The 24,092-nt window shown below is 34.7% G+C and overlaps 1 protein-coding gene across 1 annotated transcript; it reads left to right on the top strand.

Moving 5' to 3' along the window:
* Nucleotides 1–153: 153 nt before the first annotated feature.
* On the top strand, nt 154–24,049 carry RB195_007848 (uncharacterized protein; the record flags this gene model as incomplete). The annotated part of the gene is made up of 15 exons (XM_064181696.1): nt 154–172; nt 11,870–11,916; nt 13,645–13,771; nt 14,815–14,906; nt 14,966–15,045; nt 15,787–15,978; nt 16,075–16,165; nt 18,101–18,170; nt 18,238–18,321; nt 18,950–19,038; nt 19,920–20,040; nt 21,912–22,009; nt 23,253–23,404; nt 23,472–23,524; nt 23,829–24,049. The coding sequence occupies 15 exons, from the start codon at nt 154–156 to the stop codon at nt 24,047–24,049; spliced, it is 1,536 nt and encodes a 511-aa protein (XP_064038467.1).
* Nucleotides 24,050–24,092: the final 43 nt, after the last annotated feature.

Below are 24,092 nucleotides of genomic sequence, written 5' to 3'. Positions count from 1 at the left end.
GAGGAAATGATTACGGTGTGTGATGGATCCCCCCGCCGTTGTAATGGTTGACAATAACGATACAAAATGCACGATAAGAAATAGGTTACTGTAGGAAATGGATCCGCTAGAATAACTCGTTAGTCACAATTCATACGTTGATACATACAAATCATGCCGAAGAATATTATAGGTAAGCTATTCTACTTCCTGTCTGTATCCGTATAATTTAATTAATTTAATTTTTTATAATTTATTTTATTAATTTATTATTTTATTTATAATTTATAATTTCCCAAGAGGACCGAAAAATTACTTTTAATTATAATTCCTTTCTTAATTTCTTTAATTTCTTGAAGATCAGTCAGTCAATTGTGTGAAACAATACAATCCTTCATTGTAATTTTCAAATAATAGTTATGTGGTGATCAAATATAGGCAAGTCATTTTTACAAAAAAATAAATAAATAATCGAAATAAATTTAAAAAAAAATAATCTAATTAAATAAATAAAATTTGGTTATTATCAACTAATTATTATTATAATTGAATTAAATAAATTAATTAATTGAATTTACTAAATTAATGAATTGGATAAGTTAATAATAACTAAATTTTATTTATTTAATTAATTGAATTTAATTAAATAAATAAAATTTAGTTATTATTAACTTTTTATTATTGAATAGCAATTGTAGTTGATCCTGGCTTTTTCCGTATATTTATCTTCCCTCTTTTTTCCCTCTATTTTTCTCCGTTCTTTTCTTTTCTTCTATTGAAAGCACAATTTCCAATGTATCACCAAAGGAAAATTGACTAATCAATCAATTAATCGTAGATTCTAGTCAGAAATTTATTTTTATTCTATTTATTTATTTTTGCAACCATTTCTAAGCGTTCTTAAAGCTATTTATTTTATTTAAATATTGAAGTATCATAAAATATAGTGATGGGACTTTTTGGTCGTTAGCCTTTTGAGCTGCGTGACGATGTTGAGAGTAAACAACGTTCCATTTCAAATGAAGTCAAAAAACGATTTCCACATTTTTTCCCAAATAAAAAAGCAATCTATTTGATTCATCCAACATTAATACACGATTACGAGTGCTGAAAACTACTAAAAGATATCATTTTCCCTTTGAATACGAGTTTTTTATTGTTCTTATGCTTATTGTTATTGTTTATTATCTATCGTTGAATTGTTGATTTATCGTTGAATTGTTTGCGAACACAAAATGAGAGGTGAGATATTTAAATTCAGATTGATTGGTCTTATTTTTTTTACCTACTTCTTTTCTCTTTTATAAATTTAATTTAACGATTATTTTTTTAAACTACACAAACACGTCAAAATGATTTCTATTTTTTATTGATTCTATCCGCGAATATCTTTGAGGAGAATCCTCAGTCAAGAGGACTTCGTCGTGACCAGAAGTTATTCCTGTTTTCTTCTTCCTCTCTCTCTCTCTCTCTCTGGAAATTTCTGATCATTAAATCCAAATGATCTTTTCATTTTTTACGTACCTCTTCCCATTAATTCATTTCGAGGATTTAAATTGCTTTTATAATTTCGATTGTCACCCAGAACCACCCGTCGAAGGGTCTTAGTCAAGAACATTTCTTCCAACAGTTCCCTTCAGGATCATCCAAACGTGAACAACTCTAATTTGACATTTCCTTTCTCTTTTTCTGCCACCCATCAAAGGTAACCAGGAACATTTCTCCTGACAATTCCCGTCGTTAATTACCAATGATCGCTTGTACAATTCGAAAATGAAGAAACGTACGATTTTTGGAGGTTAATGAAAGTTTTTTTCGTAATCGTATACTCTTTTACGATTCTCTTTTTCAATACTTCATCTGATTAGCTTTAATTAATTTAGATTAGTTTTAATTAATTTAATTTAATTTAAATTCATATTCATTTCTATCTCTTCCCCTGTGTGTTCAAGAAAAATGTTGCTTTTCCGTAGATTTCTCTGTGATTTCTGTGATAATAATCGATCTGAAACGAATAATACTTAAAACAACGATGGTAGCAGAAGTGAAATTTCTAAATTTTTTTCGTGTAAAGTTTAACACATATATATATTTATATATATATATAGATATATATATATATTTAAATATATATATATATAATTAAACGTATAAACCACAAAAAGAACTAACGTTAATACAAGCGTATGAATATTTTGTTTTTTTTTAATTTTTGAAAATATTACTTTTAAGTTGTTTGAGCGATCGGGTTATTGTGGTGATTTGGTTATTATTAATTCATTTTGACTTATAATATTACCGCAAATTTATTTTCTTATATTTGTAGTCTACAAATATACATAAGATGCATTTATATCATCTTTAAGTCTTTTAATAGTTAATAATAGTAAGTTTAATAGTAATAATAATAATTTATCTTTTAATAACACCTCTTTTTTCAGCCCCTATTTCATAAATACGACGATAAGTTGGGAGATTACAAAGAATATTCTTCAGTTTCGGATTCTTAAATATATTTATATTTAATATTTCCAGTACATTTTTGGAAAACAACATTCATTATTGGATTTATGTGGTTAATTGATTCAGGAATTAATCATTTTGAGTGATAGTAAAAAGATTTGCGTCTAGAACTTAACTTAGGATGATATCCTGAAAGTTTGAATCTATGTTTAATTAAAGAAACATCAGCCAAGCTTGCATGGATAACGTTATTCCTTTTAAAAAGAAGAAATTAATCAATGCGAATCAGTCCGTAGTCAGAGTAGATGAGATGAGCAGTTAAGCTATATTCTCATTGTTTAGGTGAATCGAATTGAAGAATTCGATTACCCGAACGAGTATTTACTAATTTTCCACTAATTCCAAACGGGAACCACGATTTGTTCTTGCTTGTAGCGGAGTTTCTCCTGTGTATGATCGGCGTAGAGTGTGTTCAGCCGCGTGCACGCAACGCGTCCACCGTAACGGACGTTGTTTCTCTGTTTGGTATATTCTCTTCCTCTCTCTTCACTTTTATCTGCATCAATAAAAAAATAGTCATCATCATTGCGCTCACCTGCCTGTTCATTCATTCGTTCATTCATTCATTCATTCATCCATTTCTTCATTCATTCATTTGTTCATTCACTTGTTTACTCACTCACTCATTCATTTGTTCATTCATTCATTCATTCATTCATTCATTCATTCATTCATTCATTCATTCATTCACTCATTCATTTGTTCATTCATTCATTCATTCATTTGTTCACTCACTCATTCATTCATTTGTTCATTCATTCATTCATTCATTCATTCATTCATTCATTCATTCATTCATTCATTTGTTCATTCATTCATTCATTCATTCATTTGTTCATTCATTCATTCATTCATTTGTTCATTCATTCGTTCACACATTCATTCATTCATTTATTTATTTATTCATTCATTCATTCATTCATTCATTCATTCATTCAGTAATGCTCAGCGTCGACCATAGCCACAATGATTTTGCGTTCATTCCATCGTTACATTGAACTCAGTCCCATTTTCTCACCATTTTAATATCCCCTCCGCCCTCCTAAGCTGTTCACTTAAATTTAGCATCAGACATAAGTTCAATAATCTATTTCGGTAGTTGTGAATTTTTGTACTTTTAGGAAATTCTTCCCGTTCGATTCAGGGAAAAAAAAATCCGATTTACAAAAGTGCAATCTCTATTCGTATACATTTAACAGCGAGTCATGCTGTGCCAGTGAACTTTTACCGGCTCCCTTATCCTAACTCTGAAATCACGGAGTGCGTTCGGTACATGAGTACGGTAGAAGTTGCTCATCTGTTTTTAGCGTCTACTATTTTATAGTATCGAACAGTTTCCTTTTTTATTATTTATTTATACATATTACTACATTATCATATGTATTTATTTCACTCTTTCCATTATTTTTATGTGTGTTTTAAGATATTTTTTACATATTTTTTTATTATTATATTTATTTTCTATTACAACAACTACTTGCACAGTACAGATAATTTCTTCCGATGGGTTAACTCACAGTTACTTTCCTTTTACCCTCTCAACTGAACTTGACTGAAATAAAAAATATTTTTAAAAAATGTATAAAAATAATGCAACTCCTTTATTTGTGCTATTTTCTGATACTAAGGCAGTTTGTACTGTAAGGGTTCGTTTGTTAAATTTTTTTGTGGAACACAAGATCCCAGCGTTATTTTTGATCTCTTGCATTCGATCACCCCTCGCCCCTCCACTCTCACGTTTTTCCCAGCGCTCGTATTTTTTTGTGTTATTTTTCTGTATTTTTGTATTAGCTTTTTTTAAAAGTGTTCTTGGTAAGTTTTCATCTTTTTTTCGTATAATATTGCGTTAAAAGAATATCGTATGTGTTTAGAACCCTCTTATTAAACTCTTAGAGTCCTAAACTTGATCAATGGCTGACCTGCGCTAGCTATTACTAGGCTAGGCACACGTTTCAAAACCCCAACGATTACGAATTGCGGAAAAAGGAGTTCCCGGATCCTAAGTGGATTGATTAAAACCAGTGACTTAATCATTTGATCCTTTTATATGTCCACAAGCATACGATCATGGATTTCATTGCTCTCAATGTGATAGGAATCAATCAGAGATCAATCGCGCGCTTCTTTAAGGCATCACCCCATAAATCTGAGGTGGTGCAGATTTCAGGCGGAGTATTCGTATACGGGATCGTAGATTATGGAGAGGGGAGAGTAATTCCGTGCTGAATTTTTCGGCCCGGAAGATGCGGCGTGTGCACAAGGCTGGCGCGCTCCAATCGAACTTCTTGTAGAAAATAGTGCGCCAGAACGCCCGAAGCCGTTATCTTTCGGGCCGTTTTTTACGGGAATTAGAAAGAAATGGACGGAATCCCCCACCTATCCATAATCTACGATCCCGTATACGAATACTTCACCTGAAATCCGTAACACCTCCGATTCGTGGGGTGATGCTTTAATTTTTCCGGGACACGAGACGAGGCACCGGAGGGGTATTTTTGAGCTCTTCACCCCCTACACTTAAAATATCTTCAATGGACTTAGTTTTGTGTTATTTTTCTTCTGTTTTTGTATTGGCTTTTTTAAAATTGTTTTTGGTAATTTTTCATTCGTTTTGTCCTAAATTAGTGCATGAATAAAGACTATGATGATGAATAATACTAACGAATACGTAGTAAGGATAACGTAATTGAGGTTCTCTTATGCAGTCCAGAAGCATAAGACCGTGGAATTTTGTTTTGCTGTCAATGTGATAGGTATTGAAACGGAATTGCATTCTTATCCTCGTAAACGTTGTGTATCTGCGAATCATCGCGTTTTAATTACATATTTTCCTTCAATGTTTTACTAATACTTATTTTTTTCAACTATTTTAATTTAATTTAATTTAATTTTTTGCCTTGAGAACATTTTCTGACGTTGCTTGGATGTTACGGTAGTATGATGGATCAACTGGCTGGCGTTGATTAATTCCTCTTTGATGCTTCAACCTGTTAGACTTCAATCCAGTTTCCGGGATTATTTAGGAAACTATATGCATTTCTATATATTTATTTTACATATTTTTTTATTTATTTTATATATATTTTCTTACTCTTCTATTTTAAAGGGTCAACTGATGTTCAACTCAGCATTTTTATTCCCCCTAGAAAAATTTGTTAGGAGTGTATGAACTTCATCAAGGCTACAGAGGAGATAGGCGGTATCGACTGCGCGGACATAGTGTTGATCTCTTACCATTGCGCCATACTATGCGGTTATCCCGTGTGTGTGTATGTGTGTGTATGTGTGTATTTGTGTGTGTGTATGTGTGTGTTTGTCTGTGTGTCACGAAAATCCTCCATAATGATGCAAAACTCTGCACCGGTGAGGTGCCGAACCATCGCCATGCACCTGATAGGTGAGCACTCTACCTCTTCACCATTGTTCAAACTAATACAGAAATATCTGTTGTCTCTGATAAGGCAAGTTAGTTTCTCTCATATGTTAGTGAGGGTAAATAAACTTTTATGTGAATGTATACTTCCAAATTTGCAAACCATCATGCTGTATAATAAAGGGCGTATTCTGTCACGTGTGTGCGTCTGTGTATGCGTGTGTCTCAGTCAAGAAATCCCAAAAAGAGAGGGAGACGGATACCATGGCGCCGGTTTGGTGCGCTAGAACCCCAATGCGGTAAAATTGGGTGAGACGGGTCCTACGGCGTCGAATTTGTGCTCCGGAGCCAAATAGCTGTAAAATGGGGTGGGCCCACGGGGTCGAAATGATGCGCCAGTGCCACAAAGCTATAGAGAGGTAAAGAGACGGGTTTCACTGCGTCGGATTGTTGGACGAGATCCACAAGGCGGTAAAATGGGTTTCTGTGGTTCCTTCGCATATCTATTTCCCATCATGTCTTCCCGGTGCTGCTAACGTCCGTAGAACGTTATTTTTATCACTACGATAGTGATATTCACATCTTCATGTTAGCATATCATTCTTTGCTATTAGTTGGAAACGGAGGAAACTCGAACTTCTTCAAATGATGTTTCCAAATTGTGGAGATTTGAAAGAAGCATATTCTCCAAATATAGAGCTAAGCGTTTAGGGAAAATCTTTCATCTTTGCTTAAATTTTTGGGTTAAAAAAGTGAAGGAAAAGTTGATAGAAAAAAAGCAATTCTAATTTTGCAAAAATGTCGCTACTGTTATTTCTCATTGATCGATGAAGGGGAGCGAAACGAACAGCGAAAAAAAAAGCCTGAAGTCCGGCTTTAGCCGGACGTTCCTGGGAAAAATTAACCAAATCTTTCTAGTTCTAAATCCGAAAAAAAAACTCCTGGTAAGGATAGAAGTGTAGAGTCCATGGAACTCTACGCATATTAATCTTCTACGACCCTTATTTTTCATGTATAGGGAGTTACTAAGTAATCTAGGATGGTAAAATTGACTCCGCTGCCAGGCTAACTCTATTTCTGCGTACATAATTAGAATTTTTGAGTGTTTTGCTGGTGGATAATGTATTTCATACTTTTTTAATCTTCTTCATATTTTTTTGAATGGATCCAGCCTCTTTTGTGCATACATAAGAATCATTTTAACTTAAAGGCATCACCCCACGAATTTGAGGTGGTACGGATTTCAGGTGGAGTATTCGTATACGGGATCGTAGATTATGGAGAGGGGTGTGATTCCCTCTATTTCTTCCTAATTGCCGTAAAAAAACGGCCCGGAAGTTACGGTTTCGAGCGTCCCGGCGCGCTCTTTCTTCTACAACGAGTTTGATTGGAGCGCGCCGCATCTTCCGGGCCGTTTTTTACGCCAGTTAGCAAGAAATGGACGGAATCATCCACCTCTCCATAATCTACGATCCCGTATAAGAATGCTCCAACTGAAATCCATACCACCTCAGATTCGATAACTTTAAATCTGATATTCAACGACTAAATAACTTTCTGTTTACACGGTCTTACGGTCAGATTCTGTGGATGATGATCTGATAAAAACAAACATTGTGATGGCTTGGTTTTCATGTGAATCCACGCGATCACACGACCACGAACAACCAGTTCCGTTGAAAAAAACAACAACAATAATAATAATCAGCTGTAAATTATCATGATGTCCTTGGAAACAGTCCATGGACCACATTACATGTGATCCGATTGTTCAAAATTCATCATTTCTGGTACTTCCTAATTCTTATTAATAATAAATAAATATAATTCTTATTAATCATAAAGAATAAATTCTTATTAATGATTCTAAGGACTAAAATACGGTGAATACAGAAACCAGGTCCTAACGACCTGGTCTTGTTGTGTAAATGGCGTTTACGATTAGGCTGGGACTGTAGCTAGCTCCGCGCACTTACAAAAACTAGTAAGGGTCCCATTGAGCACCACATAGAGCGGAAACGATTAAGCAGTTGCTGTAGGCTTCAGATGGTTCTGATCCGGTTACACAAACGATTCATGGGTCCCTCTGTTCTCAGTCCAATTTTTTGAGTAAATCGAAGCTTTACTTGGTTTTCGCACGTTACTGTAACACTTTTTCTCCGGCTCTGTATCCGAGCACTCGTTCTTTACTCAACCCACTCTCCTTCTCCTCTCAGGCGTGCAACAACGCGACGAAGCGTCGCGTTCATACGGTTGAACGCATGTGGAACCACCTATAAGTAGCATCATTGCTTTTTTTGGATGCGAATCAATCTAAAAAAAAATTAAATTAAATTTTTTCGCATATTTAATTCAATGCTCCGCTTTAGTTGGAACTGGAAATAGATGAGTGATAGTTCGGTTTAATTTTCGGGAAGAAAAAAGTTCAAAAAAGGGAAAAAAAAGAAAAGAAAGGAAAAGATAGTTAAAATGTTTTGAAACGAATTCAATGGTCGAGTAGTTGTTTAAAATATCCTCTTTTTTCTGGAATTTATAGATAAACAATATGAACAATACGTTTCAAAAGTTAGAAATGTGTTCAGACTACAATTCTACCTCTATTTTCATTGCTATCTCATTTCTTTGTGGATTTTTCAAACAATTAGCTTGAAAATCAGTTAAATCCCCATTCTGTTCCTATTTTTAGCCTATTCCCTCTCATTTGTGGTTCGAGATTTATTGGTTTATTTGCGAATTTTTATCGCATGTTTTGTCGAGGTTTTGTACAATTTAACATCAAACAAAGTGCAAACCTTTGAAAAATGTGGTAGTAAAAAAATCTGCACCATTGTGGGGCCACGATAACACCTATATTACGATGTTGTGCACTAAAAAAGGTGGTTTTTTCAAACATTCATGGATGCTTTACCTTTTTTTGTTCTGCTTTCTTACCTTAACCTTTTTTTAATAATATAAGCTCTATTATAAACGGATTCGTTTCGATTAATCGAAAAGTTTCGATGTTGTGATTTATCTTTGTCGTTATTTTTTTTTTCTTATGGAAAAATTTGCTTCTCGCTCGTTACCTGCTATGAGGTGAACGTAAGTGCTCGAAACTATCCCTAATCATTCCTCCTATAACCGGATCCGGATAGTTGTCGAAATAACCAATGTCGATCTTCAAACCGTTGATCACCTGACGAATCAAATCGGAAGGAAGAAAAATCTCGAGAAGTAAATGCCGAACGAATTCACGAAAATGAAGAAGAAAATAGTTTCGAACATCATCCACAGATTCTTTAGCGAATCCTCGCCGTCACAAGAGACGGGGCGAAACTTAGTGAAAGAACTTTGCTGTCTAAAATGAGGTGCTTCTGCGCTCGTTCGACGCCTGCGCCACGGAGAACAAACAGAATATTTCGCTCGATTTTTATTAGCAGATCGTTCATCGATTTATTTGTTTTATCGACAGATTTTAATAGCATTTTTTAAAGGGAATTCCTTTTCTCCTATTCCTACACAAAAGAAATATTCATCCATTTTATGACCAATTTTATTGACATATTTTATGGATTGAGCCCATAAATATAACTTGAACGCATAGCGGTGTCTAACGGTCTCTTGACTAAGACAAGCTTTCCTCAAATATCGTGGAACCCCAGATCTCTAACCTGGCCTCGAATGAACGACCTCAAAGTGTTTTTTTATTCCTTGAATCCTGTTTTTTTAATGTGTTCGTATGTTATCCTTACTTTACTTTGTAGAATGATGCACATTTTTCTATCCAGAATTCAGTACAATACCAGAGTGGAAGATGATCGTGGGAATTTTACATTGGTTAAAGTAGCAGAAACATTGCGAATAAAAATCAGAGGGTCAGGCTAAAAATAAGAATAAAGGACCGCCTCTGGCGTTAATCAGTCCGCTTGGGACCCGCCCCCACGTTCAGTTCAATTCAGAATCGTTTGAGGTTTACGAGCGCGTAACTGGCCCCGTACAATGACTTGCGGGGGCTAGCCGACGATGGGTTTTTCCTTTTTTTATTTAATTTTTTCAAATCAAATTTGTTTGTTCTTTTTTTCCTTCCAGATAAGTCTGCCATCCGAAAATTTTCAAGTTTACAAGCCTCGGAGGGATGAAAGGTTTGGTGTGCACTAGAGCGGATTCGAACCACCCGATCGATTGTGCAGACAGCGAAACCTCTCACCGACTGCGCTATGCCCACCCCTGATGTGAATAGATACCATTAATATCTATAGCTTGCGTTTATTCCCTGATAACTTATAGTTTCTAGATACCTAACTTTTCATATCAGGTGGGGCGGGTGTAGCGCAGTCGGTTGGAGAATCCGCTGTCTGCACGATCGATGGTTGGTGGTTCGAATCCGCTGCAATGTACGTCTTCGATCGATAAAGCAGATAAGAGGAGATAGAGCGTGCGTTAGGAAGAGAAGCAGAGTATGTTGCCACTGACGCGACGCGTTCATATAGTTGAACATATTGGCACGTCTACTATATTGGTTGATGCCATCCCTTCAAATCACAGATCCTCCTAGCTTTGTTCGGGGTTATAAATTTAAAAAGTAAATAAAAAATAAAGTAAATAAAAAAATAAGTATAAAAGTGTAAAAATATGAAATAAATAAATATAAGTATATATGAATTTTCTAAACGAATATTGTACAAATGTTGGAGTTTATGTGCGATTTTTAATTTCAAACAATTTTTTTCCTAAAAGTTAACAAAAAAAACTAGTTTCTCACGCGCTTCTAACGCTATCTGTTCAGGAATTTTCGATAATTTTTTTCCACTGAACAAGTTTTTCAGTCATTGTTAAAGCTGAATCTTCGTAAGTCACATGTACATGTATATTTAATTAGATTTAATTTGATTAGAAACTTGAAGTCAATGTTTTATTGGAGTTCTATTCCACACAGAACAAGTCAGACCACCCAGCCAGCTTTCTATTGGTTCTCTTTTACCCTGACGAGGTTACCACGCTACAACCGCACCCCCGGAGTGGCTTATCGTTTCGTTCAATCATTTTGAGCTCATGTTACGGTAGTATGGTATTTGATAAGTACTAACTAAACGATATCTAGTAAATATTGATTCCATTTCTTTTTACAGACTCCATTTTTAGAGGTTTTTAGACTTCTTTTTTTTTTAGAATTGTTTCCGTAACAATAAATAATTCTATTAAATCCCTTTTCTACATTAAAATAGCTAAGCGCTTAAGCTATTGAATTGGATGTTTATTGTGTTCAAATTGAAAAAAATGTAGTATCATAGTATTTCCGTATTTTTAATAAAAGATTAGGAAGAAAAACACAAGAAAAATAATTAGATCTTAATATTTTAAGAAAGAAACACTATGTTTTAGGTCATAAATCACTTGCAAGGAATAGAATCGTGCTAATCTTTGCAAAATCCGCTCATTCCATTAACCTTTAGGCTTTAGGTACATACACAATGCAAAAATATCGTTTGTGGAAAAAAAAATTGACCTACTAGAAAACCTTCCGAACCGTCCAATCCCAAATCATTACTATCTTACATCGCCATCGATTTTATTTAGTAATTAGAGATTTTTTGTAGCTGATTGAATGACCATGTACGTACGTATGTACGATATACGGCTCATTTGATTTCGAATAGTATTTTCATAATTTAATTTTGCCCACTTCCAAGAATTCCGACGGTTTGCGACGGATTAATCCATCGGAGACGGATTTTGGGACACAAGTTAGTAGCGGTGTTGTAATCTAAACTTATGAAGACTGCCAAAATTCCTACGCGAGTATTTCAATTCCTCCAGAAATTCTCCTCGAAAATTGTGTTCCTCTTAGCAATGGATTCTTTCTAATATTTGAGATACAAACGTTCTTCTAATTTTGTGATTTTTCTGATTTTTTTCTTGCGGTTTCTACTAATTTTGTTCTCTCGAATACTACTTTGTTCTCTGTACGTCAAAAAATAAGTAAATCCGTTCAAATTTTCAAAATTTTCATTTCAGGTATGGTTTTTCTAAAGAGTCGATCCGCTGTTTCGGATGTGACAGTGGTAAGTATTTAAAGATTTCCACAAAATTCCCTAACTTTTCGTACTTTCCTACATCCTACTAATTTTTCTTTTAAATTTTATTTAGTTGTTTTTTATTTTATCTCACTATTTATACTAACAGATATAGAAATTTCACAGTGCTCTCAAAGTGAAATAATGTGAACAATTCCGCTTGTGAATTCTTTCTGAAAAAATTCAGAAAGACTTCACAAGGTCCCTATTTCAGCAATTTCTTCTTTACAACTCTATCAATGTTTTATTGCTGCATTCCTCAAAGCATTCCTTAAAGAAATTTCATTATTCATGATTCGCTCAACCCTAAAAAATTAGAAAGTGCCGAGATTTGGGACCGAGACGGTGGAACCCTCCTAATGTGACTGTTCCTGTCCTATAGAACAATTGTAATGGTTACTTTTCCATACATGCTTAATCGATTAGTTAGAACAAGTTCCATTTAATACATGGGGAAAAAACCGTAGTTAAAAATGATCATCTAAGGTCTCCTTTCGGAAATTTGATTACGAGTAGAGGTCATTTTTTTCTGGTGAACTACAGAAATCGAATCAGTTTCCGGAACACTTATCGGAAGAAAAATAAGGTTTTGCGGTAATCGAATTAAAGACATTAAGTGTGCATGTGATCCGATTAATTAGATGTATGGAAAATTCAATTAAAAAACACAGGAAATGGTGGTAATCTGATTGAAGTCTTATAATAAACCCGTTCTCTTTTTTTTTGATTCCTGATTTTTACATATTTCATTATTTTTCTATAACGCCAATCCGTAAAAGCAAATAAATGGATAAAAATATACGCGAATTTACGGGGAAGGTGGCCATTTATTTGGTTGCAACAACGATTGCGAAAATTATTCGCTATAAATTCGAATATTCGCAAATTCAGCCTCGAATCTTTTGAAAATTAAATCTTAAAACGTTAGAGAAAAAAATTAGAGAAAAAGTTAGAGTTTTTAAAACATTTGAATTCATCATGCAGTGTTCTTTACAGAAATTTTCATGTTTAGTAGACGCTCCGTATATTTAGCTGGTCAACAGACGTTATCGTTTATTATTATTATACTAAGGAAAAACAAGGAGCACAAAATTATATCAGTACCTGTTACTTTCCCTCCTTATTTGCTGTTGTTTTATTTAATTTTTACTAATTTTATTATTAAAATAATAATTAATAATTTTATTATTATATCATTATTTTATTTGTTAACTTGTATGTATATATTATTTTTCCTTAGATTTTGTTTCCTGGATTATTTTTTTGCGTATATATATTATTTTTCTTACATTTTGTTCTCTTGATTATTTTTTTTTGCGTTTGCATGCATGCATATAAAATTTTTGTATATTTTTTGTTTTGTTATATTTTATCATTTATATTTATGTAAATATATATTTCACTTAATTCTGATTTTTTTTTACAATTTGTACTTGTATCATGTTGTATTATATATACTACTGTTGTATTATAAGTATTTAGATCCCTTTTTTCTCAACTGCATTCGAAAAAAATTAAATCAACAAATTAGGAAATTAAACAGATATAAGTAGAATAAATGAATTAAATATAAATAGTAAATAATAGAGTAGAAATTAGTAGAATTAGATAAATTAATTAATTAAAATACCTTCGTTGGATTATAATAAATATTAATAAATATAAAAATCATATAAATGAATATAAAATAGAAAATAATCTCTGTACCTTCCGCAGGAAAGCAGTAAACCCGAAAAACATAGGAACACTAAGGGGATGTCGTGGCCAACGGCTGCGATCTTCATCGTTGGTGATATGATGGGCGGAGGACTGATCGCATTACCTATCGCACTTGTACATGCAGGTAATTTTACTTACTTTTATTTTTTTTTTAAATTTCACCTTTTTTTCGCATTTTCCCCCACTCAAAACAACCTATAGTACAGAGTTATGTATGTAATTTTCCTTCAAACTATGTACAACGTTGCGGCTTCAAAAAAAACGAAGGATAATTGTTTGATTTCTCAAAAATTTATGAAAAAAAAAATATTAAGGGGAATTTAGGGAAGTCGCAGCGATTGAGGGAAGACACATTGCGGGGCTGACTTACTCTTCATACACTATCCATATGTACAGAATTCATGAATGAAAAAAAAAACAAAAAAAAATGAAATGAATAAAAAGACGATAAAACAAAAGAGGAGGGTATAGAGCAGTTCGAGATTCGCTGTGGCCATACGGTCGATGGTTCGAAACCGCCCCAGTGCTAACCAACCCCTTCGAAAATCCTCTCGAAAACGCGTTGCTGCGTCCAAAGTGAATTGATATGGTGGAGACTTTTTTCAAAAAAAAAGAAAGTCAGAAGAAAAAAAAAGAAAGTGAGGAAGGATAAATAATTACGATGCACTAAATATTCTTGTTGTGGGCATATTGCTCGCTCACGCAGATAACTTTCAAGGATCCTAGATTCTTTCCAGGATTGGAGTGCTCATTCTCCATTCTTCCTTTCATTCCTCCCAAGTCGATAAATTGGTGCCGGAATTCTCTGGTTGGGCAAAAAAAAATATTGATTTAATGCATCGATTGGTCCCCGGAAATTATCATATACGACGAAAACACGTCCATAAAATTCTCTAACGATTCCGAATTGAAGTCGAAGGTCCTGGCACATCCCAAGCGGACTGATTAATCCCAATTCTTTATCCTTATGTATCGAAATGTCAGGGCGGGTGTGGCGCAGTCGGTAAGAGGTCCGGTTGTAGCCACACGGTCGAGGGTTCGAAACCGCCCCAGTGCAAACCAAGCTCTTCATCCTTTCGAAATTGCGTTGGCGCATCCCAAGTGGATTTATTCGCCAGTGACTTTATCCTTTCTTCTTTTTATGTATCGATGTTGTGCATGTTGTAGGTTTGATTCCTGGAATAGTGATCATCATTCTTGGAGCTATATTCACAGGATATACGGGTGTTCAGCTAGGTGACAATTGGACATTGATGCAGGTATGGGACATCATTTCATCCGTTTAGAAAGCAGCGAACAACCAAGAATTTCCTTCCAGAAACGATGGCCGGAGTATAAAAAACATTGTCGGCGGCCATATCCTGAAATGGCATACAGAGCAATGGGACAGAAAGCGAAGTATGTGGAATTTCTACTGGATTTAAAAAGAAAAATTTAGCGTGGTTTTTTTTTCAAAAAAAGGGGAAAATTTAGTGTAATTTAGATTTAATTATAAATTATAAGTTGTAATCTTAAAAAAAAGACAACGACATGTATAATCCTGAACAAGTTTTCTGGATTTTTCTCAATTTACCGCTCGAAAATTGTGATGGACTTTTTTCAGCAGCTTTTGAGTGAATTCTTAACGATTAGCCAATACTATTACACAATTTATATTAAAATATGTTATTAAAATACATTTTATTCAGTATAAATAAATTAAAAATAAATTAATAACTAACTATTAACAATATTAACTAATAACTTATAAATTATAAGTTGTAATCTCAAAAAAAGGACAACAAAATGTATAATCCTGGACGAGTTTTCTGGATGTACCCCAATTCAGGCCTTGAAAAATGTACTGGATTTTTTTGAAGCAATTTCTCACTCAATTCTTAGCAATTAGCCAATACTATTACACAATATATATTAAAATATATTATTAAAATACATTTTATTCAGTATTGTGATGTCGTTCAGTAAATAAATAAATAAACAAACAAATAAACAACCTAATAATGTCACACCGTTATTTTGTTGCACTCTAAACCCCGTCAGCACGACTATTCAAAAAAATAAATTCATGAAAAATGCAACCTGGGCGCTTTGGAAAAAAAAAATACCACAAATCTTTTTTCCTACACAATTCTTTTCCAGACATTTCGTCGCCTTCTGCCTCTGTCTCACTCAATTTGGAATCGTAACTGTTTTAACGTTACTCGCCTCGAATAATCTCTCCAATCTGCTGACAGCAATTTTTGGTTTTCGAATTAATTTTTGTTATGTGATTTTAATTATTGGCGCTATTGTTTGGCCGTTTACCATGCTGAAGAGCCCTATGGATTTTTGGTGAGTGCTCCTCATTTGGAAGTGCATTGGGATTTTATTTAGGATGTTTAGTATTGAAACATTTAGGATTTTTTAAACGAAACGAACAAATTTCAGGCAAGCGGCAGTCGGCGCCGCCGTCTCCAGCACTGTGGCCGCTATTCTCATAGTGTTTGGTACGATTCATGATGCATCAGTTTGTCGACAGGTGAGAGTTCCTGGATATTGCTTCGGTCCTACGCCAGGTATGTACGGTGGTCCACATGAAACGTGATGGACTATGGAAAATTCAAGGATGTAGCGATTCCTTGGGACATGGAAACCGTAATGGCATTGACCGGGCCATCCACTAAGGTCGCCCGCCAGTCTACGGCTCAAAGAAGACACCGGAGTGAACCTTCCGAACTTTCTGGACGAAGGCGTTTGGCCGTCAAACTCGTCCGATCTCAATCCTTTGGATTTTGCTTTTTGGTCGATTCCATGGCAAAAAACCTGCTCTTTTGAGCACAAGTCAATGAATTCGCTGAAAAGAGTCTTGGAAAGGCATGGGACCTGAGAAATGATCGTACGCATCCTCAAAAATTTCCGGAAGAGATTGGATACTTGTATTGATGCTAAAGGCAATCATTTTGTATGTGATTTGTGAGAACTTACGTAGAATTTCCTAACTGTTGAATTTAAACAAAAATATTTCTCAATTGGATCACTTGGTGCAAAGTTGTGGATAGTTTTTTGCGTCACACTTCATGTGGACCATCCTGTATACTCACAGGTATCAGCCTTTCTGGAGGAAAACACACTGATTAGTCATAAACGTCCTGAAGGTATATGCAATTGCGTACGCAGCTGCGCTCGAAGCGACATGGAGGAGGTAGTGGGTGCCATTGAGGTTGTGAGACCCTCTACTTATCTTTCCTGTCCGCGACTTCATCAACGCGAAGGTCCCATCGTCGATCGCTTTAGCAATTGCACATGTTTTCAGATTGTCTTGGCTCGGATAAATACACAAACAGATCCAGAAAAGAAAATGATGAATAGAATAGTAATTCCGGTAGATCGCGAGACACTGTAGAAGAACAACGATTCCAAACGGGGTCCTAATATGGTTGAACACTGGGGAGGACCAAAACAACCCTGATCGAACTGTACTCAAACTGCAATTAGTGCTCAAAATCGTCCCTGAACCACAAAAATCGTTCCTAACTGTCCAAATTCCCAATTTGAAAAGACGATTCTTCATTAGTCGACAGTTTATCACTGGAATTGGATACCTAAGTCGATCCAGGACCTTATAACCTAAATATTAGTCATAGAGGATCATTTAGGCTGTAGGCTGTAGGTGGACCTATAGGCCAAAGGTGCTAAGAGAAAAAGGAAGATAAAGCTGGAACTACCAATGCCTCAACTTTACCAAGCTCTCCAAGCAAAGTTTTCTGGAAGTAAATAGCTAAGTCATACCGTATACCGTACTTCTAACAAAGAAAGAAATCGAAAATGGCCTTAAAGATGCTCTCTCCTTAATCCTTATGACAGTTAGGGACGGTTTTTAGTGTTCTGGGAACGATTTTCGCGCTTTAAGTGCAATTCGAGTGCAGTTCGATTAGAGCAGGGTTGAGTGCCCCCTTCAACTTCCTTTGCACCTCAATCGGGATTACACGAACCTCTTCACGACGTTTCTTGCCAGCTGCAATACAGTGTCTGAGTGAGGTCCCGTATGTGTGACCTCACGCTTCCTAAAAAAATTTAATGTAAATTTAAAGGCAGCATACCACGAATCTGAGGTGATGTGGATTTCAGGTGGAATAATCGTATTCGGAATCGTAGATTATGGAAAGGGAGAGTGATTCCGTCCATTTCTTCCTAATTGCCATAAAAAACGGCCTGGAAGACGCGGCGCGTGCAGAAAGCTGGCGCGCTCCAATCGAACTCGTTGTAAAAAATAGCGTGCCGGAAAGCTCAAAGCCGTATCTTCTGAGCCGTTTTTACAGCAGTTTTCACAGCATCCCGTATTCTGGATGGGGGTTCCCGGACGGGTAGCCGGGAAATTCGTAGAGCCGTAGGAACGCGCCATAATCTCTGCTGGCCATTTCACGCACCTCATTCTTCGACGAACTGCTAACATGACTCGTTGATTTCCTTCCAGGTTGTGACATATCCAGAATTCTCCTTCAAAAATCTCTTCCTTGCTTACGGTACTATCGCCTTTGCTTACGGTAATCGTTGTCATTATGCTGTACGCTTTGAGAGCCTCAAATTTGAGTTATACAGTTTTTTTTACAGGTGGACACGGTACTTTTCCGACTATTCAGCACGACATGACCAAACCGTTCCGTTTCAATCGTTCTGTCTGTGCCAGCTATATCTGTAAGAAAATTTATTGATTGTTTTATTTTTTGCGCAAATTTTTTATTGCAAGTTTGCCACTCGTAATGTAGTGGTTCACGAGTGGATTACGGTAGAAGTGTCGTTGTTGGAAGTGTAGATAATTGATTTAGTGGGGATTTGATTCTTAGGATAAAATAAGAGAAGATTGTACCCTTACGTATAGTCCGGTCAAAACAATGCAGAGCTGAGGAGATGGGACCGAGGTGGGACCATTGTGGACATCAGTGGTGCTAAGGGTCCCCTCTAAATTCTAATCGCTACGCTCCACCGTGCCGCTTCGCAGCCACTTACGCAATTGCACCAACCTTTTGTCGTACTGACCCGCCTTGGGGGGAGTATAAACGCGGAAGCGCTGCTGTCGTTTAATAGCTCTCGCAGGAGCTTTAAGCACCTCCTTTTGCCTTCAACACTGAGGCTTAATTTTTCCTCTGTAGGAAAGGAACTGTACAATTCCTGGTGAGGTAAATTACAGTCCGAAAATGATGAGTTCATTTTTCTTTCCTTCGTATAAACTGACTTCAAATCAAGTATTTGTTACTTTTTAATAAGATTTTTAATAAGATTCTAATTCAAAGTGAATTATTAGCCTCAATCCGCTTAATTTCAGTTATCTTCACCGTTTACCTCATTGTGTCCGTAACAGCTTATACGGTATATGGAGCGAGTATGAGGAATACGGTGATACCATCATTACAGGTACTGTTTTTGCTGTGTGTAGCATACAGACTCAGTATCACTTCAGGAACTTTCCACCGGAATTTCCATTCTGTTTGATTTTTGTAGGGAATCATGAACTCCTCTCATATTTTAAAAGAATTTTTTTCCATCTTCAAAATCTATTTGTTTCGAAAAAAAAGATGAGAGCTTTATTCAATAAATCGAATCAGGTTATACGATATATGTAGCAAGTATGAGGAATACGGAGATACCATTGAATACCATTTCTAAATTTTTGTTTTTTATTTTTGAAAAATTTCATTGGTTAACGTACTGGAAATCGAGTAAATATAAGGTAACACTAAGATCTTGCGCCACTATTTCTATTTAGCTGTAGGACGCTCTTCGCACTCTATTTTCTCTTTTTCCGGGTGGTTATTGATTTTATTGATTTTTAATTAGCTGTACACAAGCTGTTTCTAAATAATTTTATTGGCTAACTTAATTTCGTCAAAATAATCTTATTCAGTGTGCCTGAAATGGGCGATTCAATTCACAGTACGACATTCCATTATCCGTTCATTGAACGTTCATTGAAAGTCGAACGTTTCAGTTATTGATTGATTTTCATGACCGAAAATGATTTTAGCTACGCCCGAGTGTCAAAACGAAATGAATCCGGTGCGGTTGCGTAAGCTGCGATGCGCTCGAAGAGGTTCTTTGGCAGCTACGGTGGATTGGGATCGAGTGGGAACCATTGCGAACTGCTACCTCCGTCTCGATCCGAACCACCAACGCATCGCTAGCCGAACGCAGCCGCTTACGCAACCGCGACGTGTTTCATATCGTTCCGGCCGAACCGTACCAACTATAATCCGTGGGTGGTAATCTACTAGCTAGGATTTGGTGCCACGTTCCAGATTACATGGCTATCGCAGCTTGTGAATCTGATGATCACCGTCCATGTTCTACCGACGATCATCATCGTATTCTCTCCGTTAGCTCAACAAGTTGAGGAATGGGCTGGTGTTCCTTCGCGACGTGAGTCCACCTCTTTCATTTTATTTTCATTCTCAACTATTTTATTATTTTCGAGGAATAAAATTAAACTACACCGAGTAAAAAAAATTAATTAAATAAATTAAATTATTATTAATTACTAAAATAAATAAATAAGCAATAAATAATATATAAGTAATTTCTTCACGACGTAAGTCCACCTCTTTCATTTTATTTTCATTTTCAACTACTTTACTATTTTCGAGGAATTAAAATTAAACTACACCGAGTAAATCAAAGTAAATAGATAAACAATAAATGATATATCCAATGATAAATATATATATATATATATATAATGATATATAACAGTAAATGATATAATAAGTAATTTCTTCTGAGTCCGCCTTTTTCATTTTACTTTCATTTTCAACTACTTTACTGTTTTCGAGAAACGAAATTGAGTTACATTGAGTAAATTAAAGTAAACAAATAAGCAATAAATAATATACAAGCAATTTCTTCGCGACGCGAGTCCACCCTTTTCATTTTATTTTTATTTTCAACTATTTCACCATTTTTGAGGAATAAAATTAAACTACATTGAGTAATTTAAAATAAATAAATAATCAATAAATAATATATAAGTGATTTCTTCGCGAGTCCAGCCTTTTCATTTTATTTTCATTTTCAAATATTTTACCGTTTTTGAGGAATGAAATTGAGTTACATTGAATAAATTAAAGTAAGTAAATAAATAAAAAATAAAAAGTAACAAAATAAATAAATAAATAATAAAAATAAATAAAATTAAAAAATAAAATGGAGTACACTCATAATAAAAAATGAAATAAAAATAAACAAATAATGAGCAATTTGCAGTAGTAAATAAAAAATAATCAAGTAGTAAAAGATAAATAAATAGTAAAACAAAAAATAATAGTAAGCTTGTTGGGAGGTTTTCTCCAAATGGTTTACTCCGAATAAAAAATCCCCGTAAAGCTCCTTACATCGGGCTTTCAGAGCAGTAATTGTAATTTAGAAGAAAGATCACTGAATAGCTCAATGTGAATTTCCTATTTAATTTTACTTAGCGGATAAAACCGTGGAGATAATTATGGCTCAAGAACACACCTGGAAAAATCCATCCATCACAACCCATCTTTCGGATCTAGATTTATGGATCTGATCACGTGCTTTCCGAGAATATTGTCAAATATGATGGTTTTATTCCGAATAAAAACTTTGCTAGATGATAGCAACGATAGGATGTGTAAGTTTAGAATTAAGAATTCTTCAATGACTCCGGTTTGAAATTCGTAAAATTTAACATTGATGTAGAGATGATTTTGGTCCATTCGAAACGCAAATCGCAGAGTAATTATAAATATAATTGCACTACTATGCACAATAATTTTATGAATTATAATTATAAATCACAATAATCATTTTAAAAAAAAACTAGAGAAATTGAACGTTTAAGAGGAAAAAAGCGGTTTACGTCTTCAAAGGACTTCATGATAAATAAATCAAATAAGTAAATAAATAAATAAATGCTAGGCGCAGTCGTACAAGGACCTTATCCTTGTCTGTAGCATTCGTTTCCTCTGTCTTTTCACTATGCACTGCATTTATTTTGTATTTTGTCCTTGCCATATCGTTTTAGAGACATCGTTGAGGGTAATAAATAAATAAGTAAATAAATAAGTATATAAATAAATAGATAATGAAATAGCAAGTCCTTCCACTTAACCTACAGGTTTTCCTGCAATTTCTAGTAAAAATTAAATTAAATTACCTATTTAATTAATTACTAATTTATTAATTTAATTTTTAAAATTATTTCTTGTGGCATTTTCCTCACATTACGTACTTATCTGAGAATCACACCACGTTTATGCAACATATTCCAGATTTCGGCATCCATCGATTCGCAATCCGTTCATTGTTGTTACTTGGCTGTATTTTTACCGCTGAATCGATACCACATTTTGCAGTTTTTCTTGATTTAGTGAGTAATTTATGTATTTTTAAACTTTTTCCTCCAATTATCTTTGAATTAGTCTGGAGATGGAGGTAATAAGGAGGAAATAAAAATACAGTACAAAGTAAGGATATACGTGGAGCTCTGTATGTGCCCAAAATTATAGGTCTTTAGTAAATAATAAGACCCTTTATGCATGATTTTTAACAAACCTCGGTATGGTTATGTTTCAGCAATTGGTTTTTTTTTAAATTGAGCCTTTGAACTATTTTTTTTTTGAAATTGATTAATTAATTGTGAACATGAGGTTGTTATCAACCTTTATTTTTTTTCATGTTGGACGAATAGGACGTTTGACCGGAAAATCACGTTCGATTTCACCTTTTCAGACTCAAAGGAAAGCGGCATTAAATTAAATTAAATTAAAGAAAAATTAAATCACCTTTATTATTACTCAATTTAAAAAAAAAACAAATAATGAGACCAATTCAAACCTTTTCGTGTATTGAAACTTCGGCATAATTCTGTTCATTTTTTCCATCAGTCTACCATGGGGATTTTTGGATGGGACCTCTATTAACCTTAGGCTTCTTAGGGGTCTTCAGAAGCCGAAATGAAGGTTGAGATCATTCTAAAGACGGCAAAAATGCCGGGAAATCAGGCTAAAAAAGCTTATTATTTTTTTGTTAAAGTTTTTTCATTCACAGCAACAGAAAACATGATGAGAGCTACTTTTGTGTGCAAAGTCATAGATCTTCAGTAAATAATAAGGCCATCCATGTATGATTTTTAACAAACCTTGGTATGGTTATGTTTCAGCAATAGGTTTTTTAAATTGAGCCTTTGAATTACTTTTTTTAATTGATTAATTAATTGAGAGCATGAGGTTGTTATTAACCTTTATTTTTTCCAAGGTGTTTCATATCTATTTCGTTGGATTGATAAAGTTGTAGCGAGGAAAAAAGAGGCAAAAATGAGGTAATCAATGAAAGTCACTAGATGAGATCAAGCAAAAATCTGAGTTACTTAAGAAACTACCTTAAGAAACTTAATAGGAATACGTGAAAAATATAAATATAATATACTAAAGAAAATACTTTTAGAAATTTAAAATGGAATACATAGCCGACTGGAAATAGGGGAAATTTTTTTTTAGCTGAAAGATCAAGACCTCGTAGCAAATCAGACTCGTCTACGTCTCGGCTACTTTTTGCTTATAAATAAAATATATAATTATTTTCAGGTTTAAATTCCTGAATTTATTTTTTAGGTTGGCGGCTCTACGATCATTTTAATGACAATGCTTTTGCCGAGCATATTTCATCTTTTCTTATTTGCATCCGAAAGAAAACGTGCGGATCTTATTAACACAATGCAAATCTCTCCGGATTCACCTGATGATCAGTTAGCTGGATTTATGGAGTACGTTTTTCGGGATTCCGTGGAATATTTTTTTTCGTCCATTTTATCCTTAATATTTGCTTTTCAGTATTATCCGATACACTTCTAAGCCAGTCCTATTGTTTAATCTCGCTTCTTTTGGTTAGTTGATTTTAGAGATTTATTTATTTTATTCGCATACATCAATGGTGCACCAGAAAAGAAAAGGGAAAAAAAATGGAACATACTTTTCCTGAATCAGAGAATCTTAAAAGAACAAAAAGAAACTACAAACTTTACTAAAACCGGAACCAAATTTTATTGTCAGAGAAGACTGGCGCTGTGTTTTTTTTTTCTCTGCGGCAGATTACAAGAAATTTAACAGTTCTATTAGAGGAGCGAATACCTAATTTTTTTCTCTGCCTCTCTCGAATTTTTCTATCCTAAATTTTTTTCATATTTTTAGTATTTGGTTTATTCGGTGGAATAGCGGCCTCGGCATCAGCAATCCTACAATTATTATCCGCGGAAATGGCACCTCCTTGCTATGTTCAATTGCTCACCACCGGATTAAGCATGACACCAACCACAGGCGGATCCACGCATTGTTGTGGTCCGTTCCTGAACACGACCGTCAACAGCGATATGGATCCGTCGAAATTTTGCCATCGACCGGATTATTTCTAATTTACGGGATCTTCTTTTTTTCTCGGGCAGTTGCTCGTTTTCT

Source organism: Necator americanus, chromosome I, assembly GCF_031761385.1.
Source record: "Necator americanus strain Aroian chromosome I, whole genome shotgun sequence".
Classification (NCBI taxonomy): domain Eukaryota; kingdom Metazoa; phylum Nematoda; class Chromadorea; order Rhabditida; family Ancylostomatidae; genus Necator; species Necator americanus.
Note: the sequence above shows the minus strand (reverse complement) of the source record. Positions and strands in the feature narration are given on the sequence as shown.